General features: G+C 41.1%; 1 protein-coding gene across 1 annotated transcript in view; it reads right to left on the bottom strand.

Moving 5' to 3' along the window:
• The window catches only part of clybl (citrate lyase beta like), a 60547-nt gene that overhangs the window by 20228 nt on the left and 15536 nt on the right, over positions 1-24783 (bottom strand). The window contains exon 2 of the mRNA XM_038720984.1: positions 6943-7156. Within this exon, the coding sequence (XP_038576912.1) occupies positions 6943-7156 (214 nt within the window). The remainder of the gene's footprint in view (positions 1-6942; positions 7157-24783) is intronic.

The following is a 24783-nucleotide window of genomic DNA, read 5'->3' as shown; positions in this document are numbered from 1 at the left end:
GAGAAAGTGTTATCTAGGACTTATATTGATATCCCTCCACTTTCCATGTGCTCCAACAACAGACAAGCTCTCTCCACTCCTAGCCAACGAATGCTAATCACAGTGTCATCACTCTCCTCGGCAACCTGACCTCTCGTTCTCCTATCATACCTTCCCAAAGGACACCAATCGATACCTGACACATGACACTTAACACACACACACACACACACACACACACAGTGACAGACAGTAAGTTTGGAATTGAAGGTCTGGCAGGGACAGGGTCTATTTTCTGGCTGAGCGGCTCACATCCCGTTTGTGAGTCCTGGCAGCCTGACTGGGAGTTTCTCTCAAGTCTCCTGGGTCTTCTACTGTTTGCACAAGTATACGAACACACACACACACACACACACACACACACACACACACACACGAACATGTATATACACGGATGTAAATACGCGCACATACTGACACACACTAAATGTTCAGTATTCATAAGTCAACTGGCCAACATTATTTCCCAGGAGCTCTTTCTGTCAAGAGTTTAGTCATTTGAATCGACTTAAATGGAGAGCAGATCTTTCAGTGTCCTCTGGAACAACACAGTGAGCATTGAACTGAGGTCATGTATCAGTTGACAGTTGGCTGCATAATTTATGTTAAGTTGAAAATCTCTGGTGTCAGACACAGTTCATGCATAGACCATAGCTCATATATTGAGTCCACTAAAAAAAGTAATAGAGCGTAATAATGTCATCCATTCTAACTGTGCCATCTAGTCTTCCCTCAGAGGCTCTTACTGCAACCACAAAAGGTCTGTCTCTGGACCAGTGGCAGGTAGTGTTACCAGGGGAAGGAGAATGACATAACCAAGAAAGACATTTTTTATCAGTTTGAACATTCACATGATAAGGTTTACAGTCAGGGTTTACAGTTTACTTTATGATTTGATCACTATGACGTACAGAACTGTGAAAAAGTTTTAGGCAGGTGTGGATTCTTCTAGCTACACTTGCACAAAGTCAGGCTAATGATCACCAATTCAATATGTAGGTTGAACACAATCTTTAACTTAAACAGAAACAGCTGTGTAGGAGGAATACAGCTGTGTGAGGAACACAGCTAACAAGGTGAGGTTGCTGAAGACAGTTTACAGTCAAAAGCCATAGACAATGTCAAGACTGAGCACAACAACAAGACACACGGTAGTTATACTTCATCAGCAAGGTCTCTCCCAGGCAGAGATTTCAAGGCAGACCGGGGTTTCCAGATGTGTTGTCCATGCTCTTTTGAAGAAGCATAAAGAAAAAGGCAACGCTGAGGGCCGTAGATGCAGTGGTTTGCCAAAGAAACTTACTGCAGCAGATGAAAGACACATCATGCTTTCTTCCCTTTGCAATCAGAAGACATCTAGCAGTGCCATCAGCTCAGAACTGGCAGAAAACAATGGGACCATGGTGCACCCATCTACTGTCCAGAGAAGTCTGATCAGAAGTGGCCACCATGGAAGACTTGCAGCCAAAAAGCCATACCTCCGACAAGGAAACAAGGCCAAGCGACTCAACTGTGCACGGAAACACAGGAAGGGGGGTAGAGAAAAATGGCAGCAGGTGCTCTGGACTGATTTGAAATTTGAAATATTTCACTGTAGCAGAAGGCAGGTTGTTTGTCAAAGGGCTGGAGAACTGTACAAGAATGAATGTCTGCAGGCAACAGTGAAGCATGGTGGAGTTTCCTTGCAAGTTTGTAGCTGCATTTCTTCAAACGCAGTTGGGGTTTTGGTCAGAATTAATGGTCTCCTCAGTGCTGAGAAGTGCAGACAGATACTTATCCATCAGGGAGGCATCTGATTGACCCCAAACATACAACGAAAGTCATTTAGAACTATCTTAAACGTAAAGAAGAACAAGGAGTCCTGGAAGTGATGGTATGGCCCCCACAGAGCACTGACTTCAGCATCATCGTGTCTGTCTGGGATTACATGAAGAGAGAGAAGCAAATGAGGCTGCCTAAATCCACAGAAAAACTGTGGGTAGTTCTCAGAGATGTTTGGGCCAACCTACAGAGTTCGTTCAAAAAGTATATGCTTGTGTACCTAAACGAATTGATGCTTTTTTGAAGGCAAAGGGTGGTCTCACCAAATATTAATTTGATTTAGATTTTTCTTTTGCTCACTCGTGTTTCATTTTGCTAATTGATAAATATAATCTATTAAGATGTCTATTTTTTGAAAACATTCTTACTTAACAGCATTTTCCACACCTGCCTAAACCTTGACATGTTACTGTATACAATTAACCATCAGTCACTGATTAAAGAACTCAAAGCAAAGAGTGTCAGAACAGTCTTTCAGTAAAATAAATGGAAACATTACTAGACAAGTAAATGTGATTTTACCTTTCAAATTCACCTTACTTTTGTAATTTGGTTAGACTCAATAGACCAGATGTAATCTAGGATTTTGACTGCCTTGCCTGCATAATAAGTTAGAGTTACTGTTAAATTAAATGGGGTGCGTGACACCTGTTCCTTATAATACAATAGACCTAGAATAAATGTATAATTGTCATTCTTTGTTAAGATTGTGACTGGAAGGTGTTGATTTGACTCTCAACTAATTGCTTACCCTGTAGTTTGTCTTGCTGCATAGGATTGCAATATAACCTATGGTGTGCTATGGTCTTATAGTGCCCCTTTAAGTAAGACATGAAGATTACTGGTAATTAATAATTATTAGAACTTTCTGTATCTGTGTATCTGTTTCTGTAAGATATATCATATCTTGCAGTAAAACATGCTTTTTGTTAGTTATCTAACTGTAAATTTAATTAAACTAATATTAATGAAAAGAACAGTAAATATGAAATCTGCAATCTCTAATCTCTCCTCTAAAACCCAATTCCTGTAATTTTATTAACAAGAACCATCAAACAAATTAAGTGCACAAATTGCATCAATTAAACATGGTGAATCAAGCATGTTTGGTGGTTGAAATCACATCCATGTACTCATAAAACTGTAAAACTCCAGGAGTGATGGGTTTCTGGTTTCCATGTGGGCCTAATAAAAGCTACTGAGGGGGTTGATCAGCATCTACAGAAGTCTAAATACGAAATTAACTAATTTTAAGCACTAACAAAGTGGTCCTGCTTCTGTAATGTACTGATAGTGAATGCAGGACACTGGTCCTCTTGTCATGCTTGACTGATGTACAGTGGGCTGCCGACTATAACAAATTGTGTATGTGCTTGTGTGCATGTGGATGCATTTGTGTGTGAATGTCCGTCCGTATATGTCTACATGTGCACACTTGCCTGTGTGCATGTTTGTGTTGTGCATGTCTTGTGTACTTGTGTTGTGTGCACTTGCAGGCGCGTGCTGGTGTGTGAGAGGTGCTCCCCGTCGTGTCGGCCGCGCCACCATGCCATCTGGAGAGGAAATCGAGTGTGAAGTACAGTATAGTTTGGGACCAAGCTCCGTGGCAGCGGCTCAGCAGTTAGTTCATTAGTTCCAAACTTCCAGGGATTAGGAGAGAATCTCTACGGCAGGGAGGCAGGGGGGAGTCAGGGTGGATGGAGGGACCCATGTGGGGAAAAGAGAGGGAGAGAGAGAAACACCAAGAGGAATACTGGACCATAGGGCACTAACAGACAGAGAGAACATGAGAGAGAGAGAGATAAACAATCTTAACCCTGCGGACCCTGGCGGGGGGAGACGAGCGAGAGAGAGGGACAATGAAAGAACAAGACAGCGAGGGAGAGAGGAGGAGAGAGGACAGGTGTAGCCGTCAGTTCCGCTCCGGGGTTTCAACCTGCCCTCCCTCTTCCTCCACCCCACTGATCATACAGATATGATGATATGTGTAAGAGTGTTAGAGCAGTCAGCCTTGTCTTCCCTCCCCTCTCTCCTCCTCCTTCTCTCCCCTCTGGGTCTGTGGTGACAGTTAGCAAGCTCTGGGTGGCTCCTACCCTTTACTCCTTTTCTCATCTCCCTGCCTCTTAAGCAGCCAGCATTACTGCCAAGATGGAGCGCAGACATTTTTGGAGTCAAAGCGGCAGGCAATTAAAGCGGGCACTCCCGGATTTCAATTTGCAAGGGAAGGGGGTGGACTGACCTTCATGGCATACCTTTTGTCATGAATATCACTTTCTGTTTTAAGGTGAAGGTGAAAGATAATGAAAAGAATACATTAATGAACACATAATGGGAGGGTGGTTGTGGGCAGTAGCCCCATTTAAGGCCTATCCATGCATACCCAGTAACTAACCTTGCATTTCACCTAACCCATTGTTACAGTCATCTAAAACAGTGGTTCAGGATGGCGTTAAGTAAGATCAGTCTCTGCATTGCTCCCTTTCTCTGTTCTTAGAAAAAAAACATGCAATGCAAGACCATTGTTGAGGCCTGGCATCTCTTGGCAAACACACAACGCCGACTGTGCGGTTGTCATGGTGAAAATAATCGCATCTACAATGTACACTGTAGAAATTGTCTGTGCCAACACACTCACAACGTGCAAAGCTAAATCTCTCATTTATTTATGATTCAGCTGAACGCAGAACAGCTCTTAATCTTACATTGTAGAAGACAAACAAATGACTGTGAGGGGCTCTAAATTTTGCGTCCGGCAACATGTGCATCTGATGTGCCGCCATTTAAGATCTTAAATCTTTAACATCTCAAAAGTAACATGAGTCAGACGCCATCAAAAATTTAAGTGCAACCACCCTAGGGATCTTTTTTAAAGAATGACATTTTACACCGTGTATACACATGGGGGGCAGTGAGCATGTTAGCAGTGCTGCAGCAACAGCTTCAGTACCCCATCATTGTCTACTAAGGATAGCATTCAGGCAAAGTGCGGCAGTGTAGGTCATTCACATTTTAGCAGTGCTACAAGCCTGATGCACGTCACATTTAACAAAATAAACTTCACGTAAAAATACGCTTTGGTTGCGGTTACATGCATAAAGCTTGAAAATGAACCACTACTTGTGTATATAGCTGTATAAATTTGAATAAATGTGTATCTGTTCCGTCAAACTGGTGTGAGAAGGATGACTTACAAATTTGGCTGAAACACTTCCCAGTCTTTACATTTTAATTTCTCAGATATTAAATATCAGATGTAAAAATTTCCTCGACAATGATTAAATCAGGCACAGCATCTATTAGTATCCATTTCTATTCCCTCACTCCACATTTTGCAACCACCTTAACCTTAACACCCTAAAACACATACTGCATGACTGCAAAGACAGAATATTTCCTCAATGGGGCCCAAGCAATTATGGACAAATTCAATTTTACTCATTAGCGCCTAAAGAGGAGCTGCAAATCCTTATAATATATATATAAAATAATTCCTCTTTGTATGTAATAAATAAGACAAATAAAAAAGTAATTTTAGAAAACACCTAGTGAAAAAGTGAAATAACATTTTGTGCCAAATTGATTTCAAAACATGGAAATTAATATCCAAAACATATGTCTGCCAGCCTACACATACACACACACACACAAACAGAAACACACACGTACACACACACACACACACACACCCGTAAACTCTGTTTATCCAACAGGAAAAAAATATCATCTTAAGGGAATAACTACACAACGACCCCCATGGATTTCCAATTGCCACAGTGGAGGAACAAGCTGAGAGTGTGGGAAGTAAAGAAAGGGTGCCAGTAGGAAAGGTGCATTTTGTTATTGAGTAAATAACTAATTTTTATATTGCACAGTACGACCTAGCAAACACATAATAGGTTACAGGAATTTTGCACACTGTGTCAGACTCTTCTAAACCCAACATGGAGCTATAGTGTCAAAAAATGGCTGAAATCGGTTCTGATGTCATGCTTTGTACCGTGTAGTGCTGATGTAGCCAGATCAGAGAAAGAGAAGGTAAAGGGATTATTAGGTAGGGAGCTATTGAGGTACAATTCTACTTTCCAGAAAGTATTGTTGGTATTTTGATGTGCATTACTCAGACTGCTAATAGTGGAAGAATGGAACTGCACTGTAGCTAATGAAATGTCACCCTTTATTTTTAACAGCTTGTACCCGGATCTAATGCTATTCTCTACATGTGCAGCCATACCAGCTAACTGCTAACAGAGAAAAGGTCTTTTACAGGGACAGGAAAAAATGGAATTGTATCATATTCAAAACTCAGACAAAGTCTAATTATTATGGAGTATTATGGAAAATTTGTGGGTTACTGGATTGGAGCAGGATACTTTTGTTGAAATAAGATAGAGACGTGGACTTATTACATGCTGACGGTGTGAAGAGTCAAGAGTCTTAATTCTCCTCAAGCCTGAATGGCTGCCTCAGTGCTGCATTCCTCGCCACATTTCCCCTCTAACACATAATAAAGACAGAAGCTCTGACAGCCACCAACTCCATCACAGGGTCACAGTTTTAGCCTGTCACTCACACAGGCCATCAGCGTATTGTCTTTGTCTACTACAGGAACGGCCTCCAGCCATATCAATCATCTTTATTATCATGACTTAAAAACCTTTGTTAGTTAACTTTTTACCCAGGCCCCTTCTTTATCCTACTCTCCAATCACAATTTCATGGGCAGTTCAGCAGGGCCAATGGGGAGGTCGTGTGGGCGGAAGGAGAATGCTTTTAACCTGCTGCATCTGGTGCTTTCCCGCTGCTCACCCAGTGGGACATGGTCACCTTGTTTTAAAGGACTCCGATAGGGGGGGCACCACTGCCTTTATACTATCATAATGGGGTGAAATGTGCTTGTTTTAAACATCTCACTTAAGTAGTTTTCCTTTCAGTGATAAAGACCGAGCACCTGTCTGAAGGAGGGAGCTGGAATTAAAATCATACAGGATCACACAGCTGTGTGCAAGTGTTTGTATGCTCCTTGCTGACCTGGTCATATGAAGCTGTAATTCATTTACACATGTGCATCAGTGGATTTATATACCTTTTTGCTGAGGGCTACCCCATCCTCACAGTCCAAGACAGCACAGTCAACATCCAGCGAGGCTAGTTTCCTCAATTTTCGCTCATCATTGCCAGGGCAGTAGAGAACCGCCCTGCGGGGTATGTAGCGCAGCGAGGGGCCTGCAGAGTGATAGTGATGACGCAATGCTTCGGTACACAACTGCCAGGCAGCGGGCAGGAGCCAACCGCTCTCCCTGTCAACATAAATATATACATACCTAAGAACAAAGAGGCACACAGACATATACCTGCATTTGTGTGCACATAAATATACACAATACTCAGACAGTAGTACGATGAATGCATTAATACATGTCTCTGGTGCATACATTACTCATGAGCACACACAGTATCAATACAGGGCTAAGGGCAATGAATAATTAAAGGTTGTTGCTGCATTCATCTTCATAATATCTACAGTGTTTATATTACACATGGAGATCCAGAAGGAGGTCTCTTCCTCCAGACTAGCGCAGAAGTCTGGAAACGTTTCATTTTGGGAGTTCTGTTTGCCCTTCAGCTATCCATTGAAGTGGATGGGAGACGTTGACTTGTGCTTTGGCACTCTTTGTATGAGAACAAACTCACCCAAACACTGAGCCAGTCATATGCTAATGTTGCCACACTGCTGAATATCCAGGCAGGGTAGAAAGTGAATGAGTAGGGGTGTCAGTAGTGGTTGGAGCTGAGTTATGGAAGAATTTAAGTTTAGGAAACACAGTGTAGCTGTGTTATTGTAATCAATGTTTTAGAATGCCAAATTCTGTACCTTTGTTACTACTATGAAAACAATAGGTGCAAATCCTATACACTCTCTCTTTACACTGTCACGTAAAGAGATTGCAAAATTCAAGGGTAAGTACAGTACAGATAAAAAAAATTACAAGTTAAAGAAACTGTTGCCATTAGGACAACCAATAACTTAAATATACAAAAACCTTTGTTTTATTTAAGTGTGTTTTGGTTGCTTCTCATAAAGCTTCTGCAGTGCCTCTGCTCTTTAGAGGATGTCTCTTGCAAGTTCAGAAAAGCATGCCACAAACTTTTTTTAGGATAATTTTTAGAATCATTACATTTTTTAAGCAGCACTGGCTGAGCGACTGTGTACTGCCGCAAAATGAAGGTGAAAATGTGCATTCAGTTATTCATGTTTTTTCACTGTAACATAAAAGTAAATTATATACTTTGATTGAAACATAATAAAATACAACGTTGACCATTTGTTGATATGCTCATCACCGCATCACCCACCTCTACATGCACACTTCCAATGTGTCAACGTAGTCACAAACACACACAGTGATATTGGCTTGTGTCCCCTTTCCCATCCAGACACACCCACACAACTGTGCACATCAATAACCATACTCATTGCACACACGTCTTAATTATTTGTTTCATCAATCTGGCGCGTGAAACAATTGACCCTAATGATTTAGGATCTGATATATCTAATTACAGCGAGAAACAGCTTCTTCCTTCACTAACTCTTGCTGGGTATCAGAAACCCAGCGAGGGATCATATTGGTACATAGTGTGCTTTGCCTAAGGAAGACAAGAGAAAAAGAGGGAGGGGGTATTCCTTCTGTTGAAAGAGGGGCTGAATTATTCTCTTTTCTTAGCTTTTGCTCTCTAAGAAGAAGCTAAAGTCACTTCAAAAGCCTGTTAATCCTGTCAACTACGCTTCCACATGCCCTCCAGTCCCAATCAGGCCTAATCTACACTGAGACGTTGCGGCTGTAGCAGGCAGTTAAAGACAATTCAGGTTGCTTCCAGTATTTTAGGGCTTCCACGTACATACTATTTTGGACTGGTAACAGTAATCATAAAAGGCTTACGGAGAAAATATGGCAAAGGTTGGATGGGGGGGGACTATGGTACACCGCCATGCAAATAGTGGACTAACGATGAAATATGTAGGGCTCACAGTTATTTCAGAGAAAGCGACAGGGCCCAAATTGATAGGGAAGAGAGGGGAAAAAAGCAAACAGTGAAATTAGAGAGGAAAATAGTGGGTAAGAGAACAGAGGTCAGAGTGCCGAGTGGTAGGGGGTAAGAGGGGGCTACTGAGATCTAAATGAAATCAGTCTATTCTGTGCATACTGCTCCAGGGGAAATGTTAAAGAGCCATACTTAGAGCCCACTTAAAAAGGCTAATATATTTTAATATAAGTGAAGTGCAAAAAGATTGTGGCTGTAATTTAGAGTAGGTTTCACTACAAAGGGAAAAAACTGACAACGGGGAAAGGGAATGAAGGTGCCTTGATGTTGACTACAGACAAGACACTGGAAGCAGAGGTCAATAACATAGACCAAAATCAGCTATTCTTCCCCTTAATTCCACTGTGCCACCTCTTTCTGCTCTTTCATAGCTTGCAGGAGGTCTCATTTTACAGTAAACTGGTAAAGGGGTGAAGAACGAATAAGGCAAGTAATCACATTTGGAGAGCAGGGTGCAGTTTGTCAGAAGTGCATTATAAAAGGGCAAAATAAAAGTCATATAAATTCAGATCTACAAATGGTCCTAGCATACTAATACTTGAATGAGGATACCGGTATTTGTACATCACTTACACATTATGCTTAAATTGTGATTTTGAGAGGTTACTGGTTAAGTGAGACAATTGGTAGAGGACAGTGATTACTAAAATGGATTGGAGAGGTAGGGTAAGTGAGAGAAATTACTCTCATTCAGTGAGATCAATTTTTCCCTTTTTGAAAGGTAATCCATCCCTCTCATGTTCATCCATTTCATTCAAACCTTCCATTCCATTCTTCTTGTTTTATCAGCAGGTGCCATTTGAGTGACTTCCCATCACTAGATGTTAGGCTACATCTAATGCGCTACATATTGCCACCTGCTATATTGTTAGGGAATGTAACATATCAAATACAGCCAAGGGGGTATTTATCTTTTTAGAAAGGTTAAAAATATGGGAGCAGCCACACTGACAAGGCTGCCTGCAGATCTGTCCGCATACATTTTTTGTATATTATCATAAAATACCAAATATCGGCCAGATTAATCAGCAAATCGATTAATCATCCGTCACTAACCACCCAAACATATTAAATTTACTATAACATGTAATAAAGAACAGCAGCCAATTGTCACATCTGAAATGCTAGAGAATTCTCCCTTAAACCCCAAAAAGGCATTCATGAACATCGTAAATAGTTTTGAGCAGAGCTGTAACCAATGGGTATCTAGGCACTGTCATCATAAACACACATATCTTTCATATACTACACGCATACTGGATATTTGTTATTTATTTATTTACACCATCCCACATCTGGTGGACATTTTCCATGACTACATACTTGTGTTCTATATATTTAATAGTCCCCATAGTACCATACACACCAGCATTACCAATTTATTTTCCTTTCTTTTTTACATGAAAGGTTATGATAACACAGGGCTGTGTGGCTAAATTAGCAGCTGTAAAGTGGTGGGACATGGGCACAGTGACTATGTTTACTGGTCTGAGATCAGAGGTAAGTGTGTGTTAGTGGGTTTATATGGTGCTGGATGGGTCTGGTTCTCATTAGCAGAGAGGCAGCAATGGACCCAGGCCCAATGGCACTGTAGGGGGAGGATGAGGGGAGGCTAGGGCGGTGGAATGTGGTAAGAGGGTGGTAAGCTCTGTGTTAGAGTAGACATAGGCCATCCTAAGGCACGTACATCCGTTTTGCAGACGCAAAAGTGTAGCATCTCATATTTGAACCTGCTGTCTAACAAGTAATTAACAGCCCCCCAAAAAAAACACTGTCCTTACAAACATTCAGGCTTATTTTCCTCTACAGTATATGGCACTTCTCCATGCTGGCTGAGCAGCATTTTACATGCAGATTTGTGTCGGTCTTCTTCCAAACACAACAGAGTGCGTCTTGGACAAAGCAGTTCACTGGTATTGAACTATCAACTGATCTTCAATCCAAAAGAATAGCTTCTGATGATCTGACACTCACTGTAAGGGTCTCTGTAGTGTCCAACTACAATAAATGCACCTTGAGCTACATATCCTTGAACTACCCATCTTATCTCTACCACCCTCAGACAGTTCTGACACTTTTGCATTGTTCAGCTGCTGTTTTTTCCAAGTTTCATCTCCTTACCTCTGAAGTTCCTTATTATGTAATCCAGGCAGATGCACCAATATTTCTCAAGGCAACAGGTAATAGCATGTCAATAAGAAGTGTCAAACCAGGACCTGGGATTTCACACCTATACAAAACTGTGTAAGTCTGGTGTGTCCTGTTTTAGATTGCTATCTTTGGGGGTTCCGTGAAAATATCAAATGTAAAAGAGTTCTTCGCAGAACTATTGACTTAATTTCTGGCAGTTCATAAGTTTCACCAGTTTTGGCTATCAGGGGTGAGGATAGGATAGGAACCCCCAAACATTAGACATGCAAGTGAGATGATGCAGACTTTAAAAAAGACTTGTGAATTTGCCTTAACAGCAGCTCACTATAAAGATCTTAGAACATTTTGAGGCTGTCCTCTCAAGAAAAACAATGTGTCATTGGAGCAAACACTGAAAGAGAATATTAGATCGTAATATTTATTTACCTTGAAATAAGATCTATGACATAATATCAAGCCACTGTCGACTGCGATGTGGTAGTCAGTATTGTATTATGAATAGCCTGTAGTAATTGCTTCATTATCATGACGTGATGATCACCACTTCCTGTAACTCTACTGGCCTCCACCTGGCAGAATAATAGCCTAATTCAGGTGGTAATATTCATCCTACCACATGAATTATAGCAGATAACAAGAGGCCCACTCCAAAACAGACCCTGACGACAGCCTCCCTCTCAATATGTAGATTTCTACAATTATTTCCAGCATGGTGGTGCAGCCAGAAGCTGTGTCTAAAATGCACAAAATTAAAGATCTGTGTTTCTACCCCACAATAATCAGCTACTTCTTAATATGCAAACTACATTTTGGAGGTCTGTGGTGCTTAAGATTCCAGATTAAATTTGCTGAAAATGAAGATGAATAAAGAGTAGGGAGGAAATCAATGTCCCTGAAGCATAAACAGGCTCTCTGTCTGCAGAAAGCTATCTGCGGGTGGGAAATAAAATGGTCAAAAAGTCATCAATATTTACCTAGCTTCGTGTCCACCTGCCTGTCTGACACTTTTTTGTTTTTCAGAATGAAAAAGAGAGCTGAAGCTTTCCTCACACACGGCCCTCCTCCCAGCATGATGCTGTATGTGTAGGGTTTTTTTTTTTTTTTCCACACTGCCTCAGGTCTTGAGACACAATTGGATGGAAGAGAAATGCTGAAAAATTAACCATAGACACCCAAGACAGGGAAAGAAAAGAGTCAAACACCTTTGTCTACTTTTTCTCTCGTCTGCCCCCTGCTTTCTTTACTTGCCCTGCAGCAAATTGGAGCTCGGGATGAGCAATCCGTTCCCCCCCAGATTAGATCAGCTGGGGGCTTGTCTCTCAGGCAAATGCATACTGGACCTTCTAACATTTTGTTGACGGTGACTGAATTGGCAGTACTGTAGTACTGTATTACCAAATGAACAATTTATTTAAAAGAACCAACACCAGAAACTCAATATTCTCTGAGCAGTTAATATCCTGCTCCTACATGCAGAAGAGATCATGATTTACCCTACTCTTACGCCATTTAACTACATTTAGTATTTCATGTTTCACGCACAGATGGGAGCATCCATTTTTTTTAAAATCTCCCTTCCTCAGATTATATCACCAGTACACCCACGACATCCTTTTCCTCGCTTTAAAAAGCTAATTCCAGTGACAATGTCCCTCACCATCAACAATACCCCTTACTCCTCCTCCCATCCATGTCTTCTCCCCCTTTCCGGTCTCATTAGTTTGGGTTTTATGCCTTAATCTACACAATGAGGATGAAGTCATGGCGGTTATCTTCAGCAGCCAATGTCTGCCTACCTGTAATCCTTCTCAAAGTCCCCGGCTTTCTCCCAGCTCACAAATCGGCACACAATGCTTTTATGCAAGGCCTCTGCCGTAATGCCCAGAGACGACAGAAGACTTTTTCTTCTCTTTTCTCATCCCTCAACATAAAACTACTTAAATCCCACTCCTCCTAAGAAAAACGGAGATATCTCTATCTAGGTCTCAGGACAGGGAAAAGTCAGAACGTAAAGAATATTCGAGCTATCTTTTGCAGAGTTACAAGCTGGTTTTGATGACAGTTTTGATGGCACTTGTCTGTCTCTCTCTCTCTGGCTATCATATACAACTCAATAAATCCATTCCAATCAATATTGATCATTATAAAGCTCATACTGTACATACAGAATCTGCTTAATTTGAAAAAAAGAAATGAATAATAAAAGGCAACATACATGTCTGTGAAGGATAATAAACTTTAGCAGACAATAAAAAAAAAAATCAATGAATTTATCATTAAGAGTTAATTGAGAGGGGAGCTTAAAAAGGTCAAACAAGTCACTCCATTCGAGGAGGGCATAAGGGGGTTAGCTTTTAACTTAGCATTTTTATTGACTCTGGCAAAACAAAATGAGCGGGCTCTGTAGGATTGTGCACTCTGCATTGGCCATTCAGGCCTTCAGAGCCCCATTGTAGTACTTTGAAGAGAATGAAAGGAAACCCCACTGGTGGAAATGCAGTGGAACAGCCCCACAACAGGCCACAACTGTTCCCTTATGCATGAAAGGCAGGGACATAAAAGACAAGATGGACTTCTGAGGTAGGGCCAAAAACAAAGGCAACAAAAGTGCTGATCACGAGGGGATGACACAACTCGTCTCGGCAGAAGGAGCAGGGAGAAAAGGAGCAGGGGACAATAGCACTCCCGGCCAAATGACATGTTGAAGAATTGAAAAATCCACACAAGAAGTGTCTTCTCAATTCACTAAATCCACAAGAGCTGGGTGACTGTCGGCTGGACCCTGGTCAGCCTGAGGGGGGTAGACTGTAACAGCCCACAGCTTTTCTCTCTCTAACTTTCTTTCCCAAATCTTTCCCCATTTTGGCAAACAACTTGGCAAGGGCAGAGACGGACTGGGGTGATGGCTTTAGTCCGCACACACCAAACCCAAACCAAACCTAATCAAAGCGTGGTGGGTTCCGCTCCCGCAGCTTCCGTTTTGATCTGTTGGCTGTCTGTGTGTCTGATCTGTTTCTGTTTGTGTCCTAAACACAATTATGCTACTGCCTAACCTCCATGGAAACAGTCAGAGGGACAAAAACATGTTTGCTCTCATTGAAAAAGTATCCTTTCTTTTTTTTAGGAACACAGCGTAATGGCTGCTGAAATTTGAGCCAATGAATGTTTCAGAAGTCAGAATGCTAAATACTGCTTCGTTAATAAGAACACTTCCTGCCGATTTTCGCCGCACTGGCTTCTAGGCTGGGAACAACTGTGTTTTCTTTATTTGCCATTGAAGGAAATTAATATTTTTCAATATGAGGAAGCACACACACAGCTATGTGTGTGTTTATGATACCTTAAATGCAATTCAGTTACAGACACACAGTGAGTGAAGAAGAGGCAAGGCTTGCAGTTTGTTATACCTGTAAGGCCATAATAAGAAGTGTTTCCCACACATAAACTTTATTAGGTATATAAATGGCTGCCAAAATATATTTGGTGACCCATTTTAGCACTTTGCAGAGAAACAGAGAGAAATTTTATCTGGTATCACGTTATAAAACGCGGACATGGTGGATATTTTACAAGCACGGACCAGGTAAAGCAACGGTGGACACACCAGTGTCGATGACATTTGGTACCACGTTGGTTTCGATAGGCTAGTTGTGTTTTTGGGGGACTTACTACTGCTGACAAAGAAAGTCAACAGAACAGACAGGTACAGGGAGAGAGAAACAGAAAGAGGTCAGACGGGGCAAGCAGTAAGAGACAGGGGTGTAGGTGTGTGCTTCTGTGTAGATATGAAAGAGAAAGGAAAGAATAGAATAGAAATAGAATATCAAATGAAGAAAGAAAAATAATTTTCCATTTAAAAAAGTTACAAAAATGTTTGTGTATTCTTCACAAGAAACAAAATTGGAAATGGCCAATCGGAATTGACAGGTCAGACTTTAAAAAAAAATCAGGATCGGCCAAGAAAAATCGTGCCGCTTCTTTAGCTAACATTAATAAATAATGTTTTTACACATATCCACATACAAATATCGTGCATTGCATATGGAGAAAAACTTACTTTCTTGTGGATAAAGAACCTACACATGCCTCTAAAATAAGGGCTAGGACTACTTGTTGTAAGTCAAACACTGAACAGTGCACTCCACAGGTGAAGGCCCTCCTCCATGATAGCCTGAGGCCTCTCCCACAATTCTTCACACATACCCACGGGCCCTTTCACTGACCATCACCCTCTCTGATTAATGGATCGATGTGGTAATTGATTAGTGAAGAGGAGGTGGGAATAAGAACATAGGTCAAACGTCAATAATGTCCCCCTGACAAAAGGTGGAAGACGTAAAATGTACCAGTGATAGCCTGCAGCCAGACCTCTACCCATCAAAGCCCTGGCAAGGCAAACATAAAGGCCCCAGCCTGCCCTGCCCTCCCTCCCCAGTGCTCCTTTTCTCTTGGTAATTCTGTCTGTTAAAGTGACAGGAACCATTCTGGGAGCTGCTTGTCAGCTCACCTTCATAAAACAAGCCATAAAGCAGCAAATAACAGGCTTATATGGCTTCATTATGCTGGCTATGCAGGATCACAGGCCTGGGCTGAAGGGTGAGGGGGTGGTGCTGGTATTGGAGAGGCGGGGAGAATGTTGGTAGGAAAACCTGGTTCTCGTGGAGGTTTGTTATCCCAATGGCTGTCACCATGTCCATGTTTGCTCAAGATAGAGGACCACTTGACCCTCTTCAACCATGTATTACTCGAAATCCTAAGCAGGACAAACAAAAGGGTTTGTCTCACTTTGGAGATGCTATGACAGCTCAGACTTCTTTAACTTTGGTATCCTGCTACATACTTCATCCTGATGAATTTGAATATATGCCCCGCAACACCTACCACACAATGCTAAAGTTAAAAGATAATCCATTTGAGCCTTCTAACAAAAATCATCCACAATCTAGCACCAACTCTGATAGTGTATCTGAGCAGTTAAAGACAGGAGATGAGGGGAGCAGGGCCAGATGGAGCATGCATCTGCGACAGTAAACCTTTGGCCGTGGCAGGGCTGGACGTGAGAGAGATTCTCATTTATTTCATGCAAATATCTTTGGGCTGTTTCACAACCTGACAGTGGGGGCTTAGAGGTGGTCAATATCTCAGGTTGTGTCTCTAAAACATTTCCCCAGTCTTTCTGAGTCAGTCACAGGTGCCTAGCAAAGAAGTCAGCAACAGAAGCAGCAGCGGCAGTGAATATGTGCGCGTATGTGCTTACCAGTCTGTGGCACAAATAAAAGCCAGTCTCTATTCTTCCAACACAACTCGTCGTATTTTCCCGCTGACTTGGTTCAAATGGAAAATCAGCCCTTTCTTGGCTAAAACTGTTGAAATTTTGTTTTCAAAGAGCAACATATAACATAGAGATTCATCTTATATACATGCTGCTGATATTAGCAAGTCAAATATGCAGCATAGAAAGCTTGCAGAACATCTGGTAGGCAAGCTTACATTATGTTCACCAAAAGTAACTGTCCCTTTATGTGCTTATCTGTCATCTGGCCAGTCCCAGTCATGTTGAGATCACTTATCTCTTTAGCAAGGCTGTGAGGCAGTGGTACAAGCGCCATCACTGTGATCATTGTATAGTTAATTGTCACCTCCATCAACATTAGTACTCAAACATGCTAACCAGAGGGGGAAAAGGGGGGGAGCTGACTGCACGCTCTATTCTGAGGCTGACACTTGTTCTCTGAGGGGCGGTTTTCAGTGTCAGGATTACAGTGCATGGGAGAAAAGAGGCAGAGGAGAGGTGGGGAGCTTTCTCCACAACTCATGTCACCGGGTCTGTCTATAATGGCAGAAAGCGAGGGAGAGGGCCAGGGAGCCAGGGAAGATTGATTGCTGTTTACTTTTAAGCAGCCTCCCAACCAATGGCAACGCGAAGAGTCCAGCATGCACTGGTACTATATTCCCTTGACACTCTGTCATGGGTTAACTAATCCACCCACCCCACCTATAGGGTCCGCTGCTTGATACAAACTCTGGCTATAAAGTCACATGACCATACACAGGTCACGTGAGCTAAACAGGCCTATTTGGATATAAACTCCACATCAAAAACACACATAAAGGTTGGGAAAGGTTCAATGTAGACACACACACCTATGTATATTACACAGATATGGCACTAGGCCAGAACGATTCAAATGTGTTGCCACCGAACCATATGGATACATACACCCTGCCTAATCTAACAAACACTGCACCTCACACACACACACACACACACACACACACACACACACATTCTGGCCTGCACAAAGACACACATATCTGGACGGTAAAACAGCATTGCCATCTTGAGCCCCCTGGATCACTGGGGCCATCTGACACTGTGGAGCCTGAATGCATTAAGACTGGCAAGGTGGCTGCACTTTCCATCTCAGCTAGCACAGTTACATAACCCTCCATGATATGAATGCATTAACAGTATTAGTTCTGCAGGTGAGAACATTTCTCACTGCTCACAAATGGTACAGCTTCATATTTACATAATAGATTATGTCGCTGCTGGATGTCAAAGTTCATTATCAGTAATGCTGAAACTACACCCTCAAAGCTGCCTTTCATGGGATGCACCCGATGCAATAAAACGTATTAGCCCATTTTGAGGTTGCTTTAAGTTGTGCATAAATCAACTCGACTCAGATTTACAGGTGAAGCAGAGGTAACAATGCCTGGTTGACTCTACAGGTGTCAAGGGTCCTCTGGTGGGGAAGAAAATTCCTGGGAGGAGAAGGTGGATGAGAATGAAGTGGGGTTATTAAAGTATAAACCAGACACGTTGGTTGAGAAACAGAGTGAAAGCAAGGAATGTGCAAGCATAGTTGCATGGGCACGCTAAAAAAGGTCTTTAACTTGCACTAGATATGACAATCTGGGCTGGAGTGTGCCCTGATGAGCCCTGGATACGGATATGACTGGGACAGTAAATCAGATGGTACATCAGACTATTAGGATATTTGGCCTACGATGTGATATCTACTGCGACTGATGTCTTGCCCCCACCCATCCACCCGGGCCCAGACACAAACACGCCCCCATACCCCTCCTCGGACTTCGGAAAAAAGTCTGACAGATGGGTGTACTGGAAAGATCCACTCAGGAGACCAAAACATACTAAGGCGCTGTCTGTCTGACGTTCGGATTTGGAGGGAAACGACAACCACAGAAAAACAGAGAAAAAAGGACATCTGTGGCATTTGTCTTATTTCCTCTCTTGTGGGACATGATGTGTCATGAGTCTTTTGGATCATATTCCATTTAATTAATGAACCCCACCTCACATACAACATTCACACTCCTGCTCAGTGCTACTCATCTCTTGCCTGTAAGTTGCCTGTGCCCCCAAGTGGTTGAAAATGAGAACTGCATCTGCTTAACAGAAGCATCAGGTATAAACTTGATGAACAACTGCTTCAGTCACCAGGACCATTCAAAAAACTCACTTTTTTATTTACTGTAAAATTTATTTTATCCTTGTTGTACTGTACTAAAAATACTTTTATTAGGAACTAAAAGCATTTACCTTTACATAAGTATAATTAGAAAATACTGCAAGTCTAATGGAAAGGATATTTTCACAAAGGATTGAGCATTAAGCTCTTCTTTAATGGTTGAGTGCTCCAGACTGAGTGGCCCTTAACAATATGTGAATAGAAAAATGCATAGAAATCTGCTACTGTTCTTTCAGTTACAAGATGTCAGCATCATCCTTTCTATATTATATATAAGTGGGCTAATAATGTAGAAGAAACAAACTACTAAGCATTTGTTCTAAAGAAACCATATTTCTATTCTGTTGTTTTGTTTTGTCACTTCTTTGTTATAAAACAAAACAATGTAATTGTTTTATACTACCAAAGTGCTGTCCCCCTGACTAATTTCTACTGGGAAAATCAAAGATATATACTTAAACCACTGTTTGCATGTGTTGTCATTGAACGGTAAGACTTTTTAAAGAGGAATTTCAAGTAATAAAGCTGATGCTCCCTATAGTGTTTAATGACTCGCTTCATTCTTTTAACCAACAGGGATGCCTTTTGCCCTCGACTTTTGCCCAGCCCCAAGCCTTTAATTAAGACTGGCTTAGGCCCGATTGATCCTGACACACCAGGAAGTTTCTTGAAAATCTGACTGCCAAAACCATGGAAGTATTATATAGGCCACAACCCTGACAGCAGTCCAAAGCCCCTCCCCACACCCCACATAAAAAGGATTGTAAGCTGAAAGCCCCTCTAGTCGGTCCCTTACATGATTGAGGTATGCCTACATATTCTGCATTATTAATCCTTAGCTACAACATCAGACTTGTCTCTTGTCTACGAGAATATTTAAATTTTTTTGCAACTGCTACACACATTATATGAAATAAACTCTGAAAACTCCTAATCCCCCTACTGATCACATTTAACTTTGTTATGGCTCTATTAAGTCAAATACATTGGAGAAAAAAATACAGCAAAACATCTCCACAACAACAGGCCTGCACACCACCACATCATTAAATCAACAACACATTTCCTGTAGCAAATGCTGTGATGCAAATAGGAAGCTGGGATTGTCACATTGTCAGACCTCTGTGTGCTGCGGGTGTTGTGCACCACATGGAGAGAATTCTTGTACAGACTTTCCCCGCAACACAGCCACTGATGAGTCAGTGAGCTCCGTGAAAGTGCAACAGCCCCACAAACATTGCCTTCCCTTTGTGCTGTTACATTATTTCAAAGGGAAAAAACTGTTTGACGCTAATGTACTGTATGTTATAGTATGTCATATGCAAAACAACATGTCTTTTCTTTTAGTAACTGACAAGAAGTTGATCCTATTGTAAGTAAAATCCTATTGTATGATCAAACATTTGATTTGTTGGACCATCAGTAGGTCTAAGGTTTGAGGGAGGAACTACACTACCTGCCTTGGACAAACCACCTTGAGACTTCACAGTGTGACTGAGCTTCCGAATGACAACCTGAAGGACTTGGACATGTTCAAGGGGAGGAGTGAGGTGTTGCGGTTGAGAGGAGAGGAGTTTAGAGTTAAAGACTCTGACCTGCTGGACGAGATATCCAACCAACTTGCCAAGTTGTTACCTTTGGGGTGGACAAATCAAAAGCAAACCTTCTCCAATGTGATTCATACAACAACCACCATTCAGTACGTTGTGCATTTGCAAACATATGAAAACCATACAGCGTTGGGCAGTGTTATCAGACCTGGGTCAGATAGCGTGTGCTGACCCATTCATACATCAAGAGATTTTTTTTCCGCTGGAAAATAATAAGCCATTTGCCACTGATGTGCATGTATACAAAACCCTTCTCTAAACCTGAGCCACACCAAAGTCAGGGTTACTTTAGTCAGTGATACCAACCATAAAATTACTGAAATAACACCTATGTTACATATTTATAGTGTCCTCTCAACCATAAACGTCACTCTCATCTATTACAAAGATGCTTAAACATGTGTGTAGAGCATTAGTTGTTACAGTATACTAGTCACTTTGTCCAAAAAGCATTAGATTTGTGTTACATTATATTACAATTCAGTACAAGAATACCACAGACTACAAAATTATTTAAGACAATTATATAAGACAAAGGTTGATAAATGTTGGTCTATTGGGGAACTGAGGGTGTTATACTGTCATACTGGCTGTAATGGCTGATGAAATAGCACACCTAATGATGTTGTGTTAGTAGATGAAACATTCAGAAACATAAACACAGACCCAACCACGTTGTGGAAAGTGACAACGGAAGAGCAGGACCCTACCTTGGCCTATTTCTCCATTAAGGGTGTGGTGTGGGTGGAGGTGTGCAATAACCAGTGCCCCTTCCTTCCCTTACTGGGAGGATCATGGAAACTCAAATGTCACATTTTCAACTTGTTTGGCACTAACACATTCCAGGACCAGATTGAAATCATGTATCAAAGCACACAATATAACTAGCTGCACAATGACAATAACACAATAACTGTGTTACTACAGATGCTACAACAGTAATGTCCCCTTTACGCTAACAACAGGGATGTAGAGCTCAGGTTCAACCTGGTCACACGGCAATGTTGCTTTTTCACAACATGACACAGAAGGTGAGGAAAAAGAGTAACTTCATTAGATTAAGTTATTTATGCCTGAAAAGTCTGATTAACAACTTCATTAAGTTCATTAAGCACTGTATATTTGTGATTGAGAGAATGTAAGGTCTGGCTGAAAGGGCTAGGACTGACTGCTAATGCCTACTAGCGGGTTGTTATAGTAACTATGTAAGTACTGTATCTTACCATCCTGCTCAGCCTTTCATAATAAAGCCATTACAAACCCTTGCACCTTGTCAACAGGTTTTTTCACAGTGTGAAAGAGGTAAAGGTACATACAAATGTTTTTAAATGTTTTCCCAACTAGAACATATTAGCATTTGAAAAGATCACTGTCATTTTGCTTTTTTTTCATTGCAATCAAACCCATTCAGTAAATTCCCAAGCTCATAAAAAAAAATCCAATTTGTGAAATACTAAACTGTTATCAATATGTATTTGGATTATAGACCTATGTTTACACATATGAGGAATTTGACTGCAGTCTTACTATATATATAGTCTCTCCATGTACAGTACGTACACAGAACAAGCCTAAACAAACAGGTCAACAAGCTCAGTAAAAACAGACACAAGCTACCGTGTACAGTACACACATACACACAAACATATACAAAAATAAAGCAACATTTGAAGACAGCAAGACAACAGTGTAATGAAGCAGAGTGTAAAGCATGAATAAATATTTCTGTGCATCTATTATGTACATGATTTATGTGGATATGATATATACATTATACAATATTAACATCTACCACATTACCACAATGATGACTAAATAGTAAATTAGTAAATAGTAGGCCTAAATAATTAAAGGTAGTGAAGAGTCACAGGGTTATTGTAAAGACATTGTTCCTGATCCTGCATGTCTGGAGTTAATTGTTTAGAGAGATGGCTTGTTGGTAAAGACTGTCCCTGTGTCTATTCATTTGGCGTACAGTAGCGCCTACCAAGGGGGAGAAGTTGGAACAGGTGGTGTCCATTTCCTGCCCATTTCCTGATTCTGGAAATAAGTCCTGAATGGAGGGCAGGTTGGCATCAATGATCTTTTCTGCAGTCATGACTGTTGGCTGTAGTCTGTTCCTGTCCTGTTTGATGGCAGATCCAAACCAGACAGTGATGGACATGCAGAGAGCAGACTGAATAATGGCTGTGTAGAAATGGATCAGCAGTTCCTTAGGCAGGTCGAGCTTCCTGAGCTGGCACAGGAAGTACAGAGATTTTTGACTATAAACGTGCTAACCAGAAGAGCCCTCCTTGGAGTAGATGTCATTCGGTACTAAAGAAGTATAAAAGAAGTTGACATAGTCACCATGACGTCACCCATTGGTTTGTAGACTACAGTTTTGAACCCATGAGTTTGGCTTATAGGCCGTCGCCAAATGATTATCTGGAACAAGAAGTGACCATATTTAGATGAGGGTGGAGCTTGGGAGGGATACGCACTGCAAGGCCATGATTATGACTTACAAGAACAAACTCACTAGGAAAGTGCTTACTTATGAAATAAATTAAGGGAGAAGTAGCAGCAGTATTATGTCATAGAAATTTATACATTCTTCCTTGTTTTTGCAACCAATGGAGTTTCCCCCTGCTGGCCATTAAAAAGAATACAGGTTTAAGGCCCTTCCACATTGACTTCACTTTTCAGAATCGGATGGTTGTACTTGGTACCACATTAGTTTCGTCAGGCTGCGTCATTACCAACAAGCCTCTTCCATACGCAGCTCACCTGTTGCTGTGAAAAAGGAATTGCTGGTGGAAAAAATTTAAAGACGAAGAAAGTTAACAGAGCAGACACATACATGGAGAGAAAAAAGGAAAGATCATTACCAGCAATTCTTTAAATTACACTGTGATATAAATTTTACCCCACAATGTACTCTGCATACACAGCAACTTTTCCTCAGAATAGATGTTTTTAATATGGCTTCATTTGTAATAAATGAAATTATTCATTCATCTTGTGTTCATTTATCTATATTGCTTTAAGCCATGCTAATTTTAACTATCATCCATGGTATTGCCTGATGCTACCTAGATGTTTAGCTGATTGCTGAGTAATATTCTCAACATGATGAATCTATTCATAAAGTCAGGTCAGACATTTTATCATGGGGTCATTTATAGTTAACTAATGTATGTAAACTCGCCACCACAGGAACATAGCATAATAATTATGGCCCTTTCAGACTAATGGGTCATGCTAACTTTGCGCTCGCCACCTCAGTTGTAGAGACTACTAATATCTGGAATAAACTTTCCACACAACATATATTTTACATAAATCATTTCAAACACTTCTCTCCGAGTCCAAAACTAAAGTGAACACATGCATTTAGCTCCTTGGATTAGCTATTGTAGAAAACTGCATGGGAATCTACTTATTGGGCAAACAGCCGGCTAACCTAGCTAGCCGTTTAGTAATTTTATGTGCTATGGAAGCACAGCTAAGGACCCAATGCTTGTGTGATTGTTGAGTATTTGTTTGTGAGTATTTATACACCTGGAACTATGTATAAAGAATCAAATGCAGGTTGAATGGGGGTTCACTCAGCCGTACTATAACCAGGGCACTGAGCATACCTGAGTGTTTGGCATTGACGTTATTATCAATGGTGATTCCTGAACAACAGAAATGCAATTTCAAGGTCAGAGTCAGGAGTACAGTCAAACTCCATCTGTTGCTGGAATCCAGATAGCAATAATAGGCATCAGGTACAGGAAGTCATTAAGAAGATTCCATTTGGAGTTAGTAAAAGGTTTCCTGAACAGAAGGGGTGTTAGCACATTTTAATGGAAATGTCTGCTGACTGACACAGGGCATGACAGCTGACTGTTTTGACTGGAGAGTAGCCTAATGACCAAAATGTTTTTGAAACGTTATGATAGGGAATTTTTTTTACCAATACACGCAAAAATAAAACAGAAGTAGGCCTATCTGCTGCTGTACCACCAAACTACAGAGCAGCTTCTTTCATCAGGAACGTTGAGGAGACACTCAATTCACCTTCAACCCATCCTACAAACTGTACATACTTTCCTCGTGTAAGCATATAAGTATATGTATATATAAGTAACCGTTTATATTGTTTTACTTCATTTATATTTTATTCTATTTAAATTTACTTTAGTATTGTGTGTGTAGCATGATGGGGCGGCTACAACTTAAAATTCATTGTATTATAAAATGACAAATTAGCCATGGGATTCTTATCCAACTGCAAACAGAGAGTAATATTCTGAATGATATGATAAAGATATCCAGAATATATCAAAAAATATTTGTCATGAATGAATTGTGGACTAAAACTCAAACTTGAAGCTCAGAAAAATAGCTGTCTGGAGTTCTCTCTCTCCAGTTTAGCAGCTGGCTTTGCCCCTCTCTAGAGGTTCTGTAGTAAAGCTGGACTTCAAAAGAGCCTTATCACTGTCACATTCTCTCGGAAGAGTACACAGTAATGGAGACCGGATGCGCAGGCTTACACTAGGCTAACACAAGCAGAGGCGTGAAGCAATGCTT

The sequence above is a fragment of the Micropterus salmoides genome, unplaced genomic scaffold, assembly GCF_014851395.1.
Source record: "Micropterus salmoides isolate LMB-PRFRI ecotype aquatic unplaced genomic scaffold, ASM1485139v1 Ms_hic_scaffold_15, whole genome shotgun sequence".
NCBI lineage: Eukaryota > Metazoa > Chordata > Actinopteri > Centrarchiformes > Centrarchidae > Micropterus > Micropterus salmoides.
Note: the sequence above shows the minus strand (reverse complement) of the source record. Positions and strands in the feature narration are given on the sequence as shown.